This window comes from Benincasa hispida, chromosome 5, assembly GCF_009727055.1.
Source record: "Benincasa hispida cultivar B227 chromosome 5, ASM972705v1, whole genome shotgun sequence".
Classification (NCBI taxonomy): domain Eukaryota; kingdom Viridiplantae; phylum Streptophyta; class Magnoliopsida; order Cucurbitales; family Cucurbitaceae; genus Benincasa; species Benincasa hispida.
Window position 1 is genome coordinate 52,457,552 of NC_052353.1, and position 12,047 is coordinate 52,469,598.

Sequence of the window (12,047 nt, forward strand, 5' to 3'; positions counted from 1 at the left end):
GTAATTGAAGAGAATGTTAATAGGTTTTGAGTGAGCTAGTTGAAGATGGTAATGGAAAAAACTATTTTTCCATTTTGTGCAATTTTTCAATTTTCTATTTTCATTTAAAAAAAAAAAAAAGATTTCAAGATCCACTTTGTTTTGAAAACCGAAACAATTATTAATTTTATAAAATTAATTTCGTAAATTAATTTTCTAATAAAATTAATAAATAATCATTTAAATAATTCTAATTAATTTAATATCAAATATTAAATTAATTTTTCACAAATCCATCTTCATATATTTAAATACATTTAAATATAAATTCTCCTATTCCATTCCTTTCTAATTTGAATGTTTCAAATTAACTTATCGTGCTATTCTAAAACTTATCCATTTACGAGCTAGTAGGGGAACCTCGCGGACCTACAGATCATGAGCTCCAAGGATCCGAGGTTAATTGGCTAAACTCATTATACCGAATTAATCCTCATTCGTTAACTAATGGGTCACTCCACTATAGCTCATAGTTGAACTTCCTCACTGCAGATATATTATGTCCACTTAATATAACCATAATCAGTAAGTCGATCTTTCACAGGTTATTCGTAATCATAGTTTGGTCAAGATAACAGTTTTACCCCTGTGAATACATCTTGTTCCTTAAGTTCCCATTGACCCTCGAATGAACAATTTTGATTCATAACACCTATGAATCGAGTCCTTTCTCTATCATGGGAAGATGGGGCCCCGATTGTTCAAGACAGTACTTAAGAGAACAACCTACCTGCTAACCCTATATCGGGAATGAGTGAATTTCATCTTGCAGGGCTATGTCCCCAGCTATTCATCCTATCTTATCCCCAATATAGGAAGCTTATTGAGCAGTGCTGTTGGACTACTCTCACCCATACAGATCAAAGAATAATCCCGAACAAACAGGAGTTCATAGCTAGCTTAGGATTAAGATCGAGTTAACCTAGATTTTTTAATAATGAAATAGTCAGTTTTAACCGTAAACGGTCGTTATAACGAAAAGTGATTATTTTCATGGTCCAGTCTATATGCAAACTCATTGCATATGATGCCTCCACTCACATGTCTCAACATGAATGATATGTGGATCACTATCATTTGTAGCTGTAACAACTACAGAGTGAGTCGCATCCAATAGTGTTACCAAGATGAGATACCCAATTTCATCCATATACTTATTAGACTATTTAGGCTATATACTGTTAACTTGATCCCGTTTATGTCACCACATAAAGTTAAAGTATTCAGACTATATTCATGGATATGTTTATTGGATTTTCATAATAGAATGCAAAATCAACGACTCAATATTATTGATAAATAGAATGTTTAACATGAACTGCGAGTTCTAGGACATTCCCAACAGTAATTACAATAAGTAGTATCTTTAAGTATAATAACCAATTATATGCAACATTTTTTAAAAAAATTACAAATATAGCAAAATTTATCAGTGATAGACTTCTATTGTTGATTGACTCTTACTAGTGATATGGTTTATTACTGATACATTATCTAAATTTTGTCATGTTTGTAATAAGGGTGTTCATGGGTTGGGTTTGGTTGAAAGACTTTTTAGATCCAATTCAATTTATCGGGTTATAAATTTTTTCATCTCAAATAATATTTTATTAAAAAATGAACTCAATCCAATCCAGCCATGAAACATTTGGGTTGGGTTGGGTTACTCTGATCATTTATTCAAACTTTTGTTCTAAAAGGAAGCAAAATTTTAATACATAAAAAATTGATTTAATTATTTTTATATATTGAATTAAGATTAACAACTCAAATTTAATTTATATAATGAAAATTTTATTTCCAAAGTGTTTTAAAAAATATTTTTAGGAGTTGTGGAGAATATATTATAAAAAAAATAATGAAATTAAATAAAATTAATATAAATATGTGTATATAATTGTATCATAAGTAATATATATATTTATACATTTTAAAGTTAATAAAAAGTTCAGGTTGGTTCGAGTTGGTTTGGATTATATTAGGTCAACTAACCCAACCCATAAAATTTTTATTTATTTGAACTCAACCTAATCCAAATAAATTGATAATCCTAACCAAACCACACGGGTTGAGTTGGGTTGATTGATTTTTTTCAGGTCATCTGATTTTTTGAACACCCCTAATTTACGGGTGTATATTGAAATTTGTCTTTACAAAACAACTAAAATATTCCTAACATACATAATAAAATAGCTAACAAAAAATGAGATTGTTTGATGCAATTTCATAGTTTTGAAAATGATGAAAATTTTAAATTTTAGTTTTTCACCTCATATGAACCTTTTAAAAGTTTTTTTAAGTGGGGTAGAGAATCGAATTTCTAACCTTGAGGTCAAAAATAAAAATTTAGGTTAATTTAATTATGCTTATATTAATAACCAAGGACGGATCAATGAAGGGATAGGGGCACGTGCCCCTGCACATCATGTTGTATTATATATATGTGTGTGTGTTGTTTTTCATTAAATATAAAAAAAAATATTTCTTTATATATTGAACATATACTTAGGCGTGCTCCCCAGGACATTAATTAGGACCTTGCTTCATTGATGGTGGAGGAACTCAGTAACCTGGCGACCTGAATTCGACTATACTGAGACTGGGAGACAGTTTTATTTTCTCTTTTATTTTAACCATTTTTCGTTGCTTAAGATTTCATATATGTGTGTTCATGTTTATATACAAATATTTTTTAAATTTTAAGCTCGTTTCATAACTATTTGACTGTTGATTTTTAGTTTTGAAAATTAAGAACTATACCATTTTCATATTTAAATTTTTTATTTTGTTATTTACTTTACTATTATTATAAAATTACATTCAAGTCAATATAAGTTTAATTTTTAATGTTTAAAATTATGATTAATAAGTATTTAAACTTTGAATTTTAACTTTAATAAATCTTTGAACTTAGTGTATAAAAATCTCATAAAATATTTGGAATGTTTAAAACTAATAATTGTATTAGATAAAAAAAAATATTTTTGTTTCTAATTGAACTTAACAATTTCAATTTTGTAACCAATAGTTACATTAATTTTATGCACTTATCAAAATGTTGGTGGTTTAGTATATAGTATATGTTTTTAAAAGTTCAGATACTATATATGACACAAATTTAGCTATTAATGGGCTAAAATTTTAATCTTATAAAGTTGTACCCCTAACATGTTAGTTAGTTATGCTCGTTTTAACGATATTATATGATTTGAATATTATATCGATACATCTAACATTATATTTATATGAAACTGTGTCCTCCTTGCATAATATCCCTGGTCCACTACTGTTGGTAACCGAAAAGAATTGACTCAATGCATACAATGATACAAATACCTTATAATTCAAAAGAAATATAAACCCTAGTTTAGATTAAATACTAGTTTGCTAAGATACCGGACAAAAAGTAAAGCAATAATTTATTCAATTGAAAGTATATGAACTAAAATTGAACAAATTTATAAATTCATGGACCAGAACGATAATTTAATTTAATTTATATAATCAACTATTATTACTAATTTATTGTGCATATATTCCTACCCTGCCCTACCCTATCCAATACAATTATTCCTAATAAATACCTATAATATTTTTCATATATATTTTTTAAGACTTACTTCAGTTTTTTTTCTTTTTTTTTTTTTTTTTCTCTAAAGGTATTATAATTAAAGTGTGAGGCTAAGGAATTGAACTTCAGACCTCGAAGTAGATTTCTTTACTATTACCCGCATTATGAACTTTAACGTGAGTGTGGTTATTTTTGTTTTATAATTTTTGTATGTATCAAATTTAGCATTAAAAATGGTTAATTGGGAAAAAATTTTAACTTCCTTTTTTGACCTTTTAACTTTTTAATTAAAGACCACTTTAGCCTCACACTTATACCGTTTCATACCTTAAGTACCCTCCAATTTAATTTGAGATCTTTTTGGCACTTTCAACAAATCCTATATTGTCCTAGTATCATTTCATACTTTTTTTTTTGGTACCTTTCATGTTATGTTTTTTCATTTAATGAATTTTACATTCTCCTCTTGCCACTTTTAAAAATCTATGATAACAAAAATGAAGTTAATAATATTAATTTATTATATTTATAAAACTTTAAATACAATTGAATACTGCTTTAAAACTTCAAATTAAAACTTCAAAATTTCATGTGCATAACAATTTAAGTCTCTCTCTCTCTCTATCTACATATATACACACGCACACACCCTTTTGAATGTGCTCATTCATTAAGTTATTGTTTGAAATTTTTGGGGAAAATGTATTGTGTCCTTAAGTTTCTTAATATAGTTTCTGTTTGGTCTTTAGGTTTTAAAAAATTAGGGAGCGTTTGGGGCAAAAGTTGATTATTATAATTCTAGGTTATTATAGTTGATTATAATAGTTTGTATTTGGGTATAGATTATTTTACTTTTGGTTATAATAGTATGTACACTTAACAATGAATAAAAAAATAAATAATAAATACGGTAACAAATGAGGATTTGTAACTAATTGGAGAATACAAAATAATATTTATTGTAGTAAGAGATGGTTATTATAATCTTAAGATAATTTTCTCCCCAAACACATCCTTACATTTCTACTCTTAAGTTTAGAATTAAATTTTGATCTAGTCTCTAAGACCTTTCTAATAACCATTTGGTTTTTTATTTTTAAAAATTAAATAGAAAAGTTCAATTCTTAGTTAAATTCCAAAAACGACAAACTCCCCTTCTCTTCAAAACTTAGACTCGTTTTCAAAGTGAGCTAAATGGTAATAGGCAATTTAGCATTCACTCACTCCCTTGCAGTCAATAAAAAATATAGTTCATTACTTATCCATGGATGAAAACAACATTCTCGATATCAAATCTTGCACGCCCAAAAGTTGGATTATGGGCTTGGACTAATAATTTTAATACCAACTGACGAGGATGACCTTTGGGAGCATTTGGTCATCCTCTTGTAAAGATAATTTTCATACCACTAAACTACTCAAATTGATGCAGTCGTGATAGATCTTCTTCTTATTATTATTATTCGTAAAGAATTGGACTCCATATTACGATCATTACGTTTATCGGAGAGTAAACATAGCCTAAAAGCAATTTGGTACTTGACGAAAGTAATCAAAATCATCCCAAAAGTGGCTTTGGGATAGTAACCTAATTAATTAGGTAAGGTTCATCTTAAACAAAGAATTATGCCTTTTTAAAAAGACTTCGAATATACCCTTAGAACAATATTGTAAAGCTGAGTAATGTAAAGCAAGCCTTTTGAAACCACTTTCATACTTAGTAGTGTAAAGGCTAGCTTTTTGAACTAGAATTATTCTCTTTAGTTCAGTTGGCTTGTGGGTTCCTTAACAACATTCTTCATTTTCAAGCATATGATAAGATCAAAACTAAGCTATATTCTCTAGGGACAAAAGTATCAAAAGCTAAACAAAAAACATGCCTCTTGGAAGAGAGAATCAGCACAGGATCATTCCAAATCATGCTTCTGCAACCAAAAGAACAAGAACAAAGCATGAGATAATTCAGCATAAACAGTAGGTTTCACAGATTCATTTCAATGGTGGAATCGAATTTATTAACCATTTCTCAAATGACGAAGTCACAGCAAGCCAGCATTTGAAGCAGCATCAAAACATTCATATGATCTCATAAAACTCTATCTAAGGGAGTTGATCCAATGAGCCTTGCACCAACTCGATCCAATCTCTTTACAGATGCCTCAGCTTTCAAATTCCCTTCCTTCATAAACGCCATAACCATCCTCTCGCCAATCTCCTTCCCCTTCTCTTCGTTGTCAATCACCGCCACCGCGGTTGGCCCCGCCCCGCTTATCGTACACCCAAATGCCCCAGCAGCAATGGCCGCCTTCTTAACCCCATCCATCCCTGGAATCAATGGCGACCGCCTTGGCTCCACAATTTTGTCTGATGACAATGCTTTCCCCAATCCCATTGCGTCACCCTGCAGCACCGCCGCCACCAACGCTCCAGCTTGGCTGGAATTCCACACATGGTGCGGCATCCCAACTTCAGACGGCAGCGCAGCCCGCATTTTCTTTGTTGGAGCTTCGAATTCCGGGCTGACCAATACAAAGAACAGCTCCTTCTCGACGGGGAATTTCAAGCGGATCAATTCCAAGGGTTCGTAATTCCTAATCAGAATGAATCCCCCCATAATAGCCGGTGCGACATTATCCGCATGGTATCCAGAAACCTTCTCTTCGGATTTTAATCCCGCGAGAACCAATTCCTCAACTCCTAATTTTCCACCGAACAATCCATTAACAGCAATCGCTGCAGCGGCTGCACTCGCTGCACTAGATCCCAATCCACTCCCTAACGGCAAACCTTTCTCAAGCGAGAGAGAGAGACCAACAGATCGAATCCCTAACATTTTCATAACCTCAATAGCAGCAATTCCAGCACAATTATACAGCGGATTTTTACTAAGTTTATTCGTGTTATTCCCTGTAATATTGGTAATTGCAACTTCACCTGGATGAACATTTGAATCAACGCTGAGAGAGACATAATCTCCCAAGCCATCGACAGCACAGCCAAGGAAATCAAAGCCAGGGCCTAAATTAGCGACGGTTGCCGGTGCAAATGCCTTCACGGAGGAGAAAACTGGTTCAGGTTCAACAGAAGTGACGGCGGTTCGTGATGGAAGAGACAAACTGCACCTGAAGATGACAGATTTAGGGTTAGATAACGAAACTGGAGGAATCGCCAACGACTTCAATGGCGGTTGATAGGAGATCATAGCCATGGAAGCAAGTGAAAGAGCGAAGGAGGTTGAGATCGGAACCTGAAAATTTTCTCGGAGATGAAGATTTTCAGCTTCAAAGGCTCAGCGCAGTCAAGGAAGACAGATGAAATGAAGATGGAGGACCTGACATTATATATTGGTAACCAAATTACCGTTTTTTAGTCAGCTTTCGAGAATGGAGAAGTTGAGAAGGCATTGAAATGATGGGTAATTTGGTCATTTTCTTTCACCATGTGATAAACACGTGTATTCAGCTATATTTGTATAGTTTTATTTCGACTAAATAAATAAACAAAAATGACATTAATATAAATAGTAAATATGTTGAAAGCAAAAACCATCTGTTAGGTATAAATATTATTTTAGTTCTTGATTTTTATACTTTTAAATTATTTATTTTGGTCCACATATTTTCAATTTTGGTTTATTTTGGTCTTTATATTTTAAAAGTGTTACTTACTTTTAAATTGGTTTATTTTGGTATTTATATTTTTAAATAGTTATCATTTTGATTTATTCATTTTCACTTTTAAATGATAAAAATAGTTACTTTTTTAAAGTTTAAGGATCAAAACAAACTAAAGTTAAAAGTGCAATTACCGGAATGAACATGTTTTTAGAGACTAAAATAAACTAAAGCTGAATACATGGACAACACTTTGAAAGTAGAGGGATCAAAATGAACAAAAATCAAAAGTACAAATACCAGGGTAATATTTAGACCTATTCATTAATTACTTTAAATATTTTTATTCTAATTTAAATATTTATTATTATTTTTTTATAATTTTCCAAAAATGTCAATTGATATCGATATTGTGTCAATATTTAAGTTAAAAGTGCAATGGCCAAAATGAACATTTTTTAAAAACCAAAATGAATTGTCAATATTTGTCAACGTCCATATTAACTTTAGTTATAAGATGTCCTAAAAATTTCAAATTAATTTTGCAACTTTTAAAGTGAGAAATTGTCAGAAATAACCTCTTTAACTTTCTATTTTCAAAACTAAAGTCATTAAATATAATCAAATATTATATATTAGATAGTCTATCCAATCTTATACCAAATCTTATCTATTATCAAAATTTCTCCAAATATAACCAAATATTATATTCAATTATTGTGTGATTTTAGGTTAATTTATGTTTCCATGATTATATGAATTTATAAATTTCTAAATGAATTTATCAACTAGACTATTTTCAGATGGATTATTACATTTTGATTTTTAAATTTTTGGAGAGATTAAATTTTGAAAAAAAAAAGTAAGATATGGAACATCTATAAAATCTCGATATTAATCTGCCCGAGATTCATACCGAGAGTTTATTATTTACCATATTTTACATTTTTTATCTTATAATTTTTCCAAAAACTTAAAAATCACAATCAACCCCTTGTGATCCATCTAAAAAAACCATTTGGATAATTGGTAAATTGATTTTGATATAATATTTAGTAAAATAATCGAATTTGAAGAAAATTTGAAAATATATAAGATTTGGTATAAAATTTAGGAAGATCACATAACATTTTGGAAAAATTACAAGAATCTCTAAGATGTACCGAGAAAGGCCCTAAAGAACCAAAACAATCAATAAGAAAAAATTAATTATTTAACTAAATCTCAGTGGTTGATCTCGCCCGAGATGAACCAAGAAAAGATATTTAAACAAGTTTTTTAAAAAAAGTGTTAGTTTTGTAAAATGAAAACTTAAAAGTATTATTTCTCACGATTTTTCAATATTTTTTAAACAAAAACTCACAAGGTGAAACAAATTTGTTTGAAAGTTACATTTTTATATCAACTTTGAAATTTGTTTTAAAAGATGTTATTAGAGAGGGGTTTTGCTTTCGTTAAAATAAGATGAAACAAATTTCAAATTTTGAAGATAAAAGGTCAAAATTTTCAAAATTTAGAGGGTTTTTTTTTTCTTTTTATAATTTATCTGCTCAAAATTTTGCACAAAATAGCTTCAAAATTTATATTTGTTTTTTCTTTTGCATTTTAAAATAGACCTGGTAATACAAAATAGTAAATGATTATCTCATTTACCAAACAAATGATTAGATTAGGATTCAATAAATATTAGCAAATAGAAGGACAGAAAATATTCTTTACGACAACAAAGTGGATAGCGTAATATAGAATAAAATGAAAAGATTCTTCTTTAAAAAATGAAAAGAGTTTTAAATAATTTTTATTTTTTGAGTTCAAAACCATATATGAGCCATGCTTGGCATAACCAGAAATGGTTTCTCTCTCTCGTCTAAAGCAAAATTTGCACATAATCCAAATTTTATCTCACTTCTATTACAAATCCAAGTTTAAAAATTCAACAGAGTTTTTACGTCGAATAAAAAATTAGAAAGTCCATATCTTTATCTCAGTCAGACAATCTATAAATTTTTCTCAAAATAAAGATTGCCGACAATCTACAAAAACAAAAACAAAAAAATATCATACAAATCCATATAAAATAATCTAACTATAAATCAATTGTAAAATTTTATTTCAAATCTTAAATTAAGACAAATTTTGATAAATCTTATATCAAATCGAAATTTGGGGTGCTGGAAATTTCATCCAAATCTAAATTTAAATAAAATTAAATCTCAAAATCAAAATAACTTCAAATTTGGGTTGACTCAAAAAGAATTTGGTAACTAATAGATACCACTCGAAGTTCAATTAAATTCTATTGAAATTTAAATCCAAATTTTATGCCAAATTAAGAAAATAATTTTTTAAAACCAAAATTCAGAAATTTAATTAATTGACATAAAAGTGTAACAAATATAAATAAAAAAAGGCTAGACCCGAAACCAATTTAGACCAAGCACAAGGAATCAAAAATAATGTCTGATAAGGTTATCTCAAAATCCAATTTTCACAAATGTAATATTTTGAATTAAACTGACATGTATTAGAATACCTAATAGAGATCCAGGATATGTTGGTACCTTGAAACACCAAATTTGCCAGAAATAAGACAAGAAATTTAAACAAATAAGAACACAATAAAACAGTCCATATTCATATCAAAATCCCGACTGCTAAGTCTTCAAAACCCTCTTGCATCAAATATGGCCTACAAACTCTCAAAAGTTCTTTCATACTTTTTGTTGTATCAAAAGCAGAAACCTACATAATTTAAATCCCAGCAAAAGCCTTCTTCCCACGACTCGAGGATCCAGCAGGAATGACCTTCAACACATTGAACCTCACTGTCTTCGACAATGGCCTGAAATTCAAACAGTAAATGTGAAAAAGGATTTCTTGGAAAGAAGAAACAAAACAAGAACTATCAGAACAAGAATCAATGGAAAGAATTCCTAAAATCTTGATGTACCTGCATTGGCCAATAATAACATGATCACCCTCCTTCACACGAAAGCAAGGAGATATGTGAGCAGGAATGTTGGAGTGCCTTTTCTCATACCTGAAGGAGACCGAAGAAACAAAATAGATCAGAACCGCGGTATAAAAAATCAGCTAGGGTGGGATGGGGGGTGGTCAGGAAGAGGAAAGTACCTCTGATACTTCTTAACATAATGTAAATAGTTCCTCCTGACAATAATGGTCCTGACCATCTTAGCGCTGTGACAAGTTCCAGCTAAAATACGTCCCCTGATGGAGACAGTGCCAGTGAAGGGGCATTTCTTATCAATATATGTTCCTGCATGAGAACAAGTGTACAACAGAAGTGGAATAGCATTCTGCATTCAGCAACAATTCAAAAGAATATAACAGCAAGATATGCCTAATATGGGGCTTTGAAAATTCGGAGATAAAGATGCAAACAGTACATAGGGTAATTGATGATATGATGTATTGCTAAGAAATTTCCCTCTAGTGAATGCATCCTTATTCACAGCAACAATTCTAAGAACAAGAAAGCAAGGTAAGCCTAGATATTGAGCCTATAAAGTGGATGGCAGGGTATTAGCATTCCCATATTTGATCTTAATCTCCCAATAAATGCAATGCTATTACAATTCCTTTTTATTATACATAATTGGTAGGAGAGTCTACTAAGATAAACATCATTCCATCAACATAAATCCTTGATTTTTCAGACTCCTTAAACCATCCATCAAGTAGGTACCGTCATTGTATCTATGCAGAAACATATACCCATTCTGAATAAAAGGTATAAAATCCTCAGCATAACTACCACTTCAGCTCATGATGTTTTTTTCAATATATTTTAACAGAATTGTATACTCTCAGCATTTGAACAAATAGTACATAAATAAGCATTCCTACAAGACTGCTGATTTTTTAGCAACGAAGATGCAGCTCCAGTTCATCATTTTATAAGAATTAATTGGGCGGTAAATTACAATGTAGAATACAATACAAATGTAGCTATACCATGTTAAAAACGATCAAAGTACACCAAGCAGAATCAAAAGTTAAAAGGGCTAAACACATTCATTTCATATCAACAATCCAACAAAAACAACGTGATCAGAGTTGAAAAAAATAGAACCTTCAATAGCGTCTCTTGGGGTCTTGAATCCTAATCCAATACTCTTCCAGAAACGGTTCCCGCCCTTTCCAGGTCTCTTCCCTTTCCCAGCCTTTTTAGAGCTATTTTGTAAACCAAAAAGAACAATAATCATAAACAGGAAATAAAATCAGGATTACAGCAAAAAAGAACAACAATTCAATAAATAAGAACCCAAATACTTGTCATTCCGAAACTGACTACAAAAAGAATGTTTCGATTTGCTTACCAGAGAAACACTTTGGGTTGCTTCAAAAACGCCTTCTCGGTCTGTAGAAAAGGAATGAAGAGTGAGGAGATAGAACGTTGAAGTCAATAAAATGATAGACGGGAAAAGAAGTAGATGTTGCCGATTGAATAACAACCTGTTCCGCCATGATTAGGGATTCTGAAGAGAGCACGAGTTCTGGTCTTTGCTCAGGCGGCCGAAGGAGATGAGTTCGATTACAGAAACCCTAAACCTGCTTCAGAGAGTTATAGAGCAGACGACAATCAATGGGCTTTAACTTGAGAATTGGGCTTACCGTATAAAATGGGCTTAATTTTTTGGGAAATCGGAGGAAATAGCACAATCGGAGGTGTCTTTTGGTTTTTGTCAAAATAAAAAAAAAAAAATTGCATAAGCGTGCGGCACACATGACACATATTCTTTTAATTTCCAAATTGCCCTGATGTGATCGATTGACCGTTTTTTCGAGTATTGTGTAATTAC

At 30.8% G+C, this 12,047-nt stretch overlaps 2 protein-coding genes across 2 annotated transcripts; both read right to left on the reverse strand.

The window, feature by feature from the left end:
- Positions 1–5,222: 5,222 nt before the first annotated feature.
- On the reverse strand, positions 5,223–6,933 carry LOC120078761 (homoserine kinase). The gene is made up of 2 exons (XM_039033070.1): positions 5,631–6,933; positions 5,223–5,535 (listed from the first exon to the last, which is right to left on the reverse strand). The coding sequence occupies exon 1, from the start codon at positions 6,816–6,818 to the stop codon at positions 5,697–5,699; it is 1,122 nt and encodes a 373-aa protein (XP_038888998.1). The 5' UTR covers positions 6,819–6,933; the 3' UTR covers positions 5,223–5,535; positions 5,631–5,696.
- Positions 6,934–9,721: 2,788 nt separating this feature from the next.
- On the reverse strand, positions 9,722–11,846 carry LOC120077452 (40S ribosomal protein S11-like). Its single transcript, XM_039031330.1, has 6 exons — positions 11,701–11,846; positions 11,565–11,605; positions 11,318–11,418; positions 10,357–10,501; positions 10,175–10,264; positions 9,722–10,066 (listed from the first exon to the last, which is right to left on the reverse strand). The coding sequence occupies exons 1-6, from the start codon at positions 11,710–11,712 to the stop codon at positions 9,976–9,978; spliced, it is 480 nt and encodes a 159-aa protein (XP_038887258.1). The 5' UTR covers positions 11,713–11,846; the 3' UTR covers positions 9,722–9,975.
- Between the last annotated feature and the right edge of the window lie 201 nt (positions 11,847–12,047).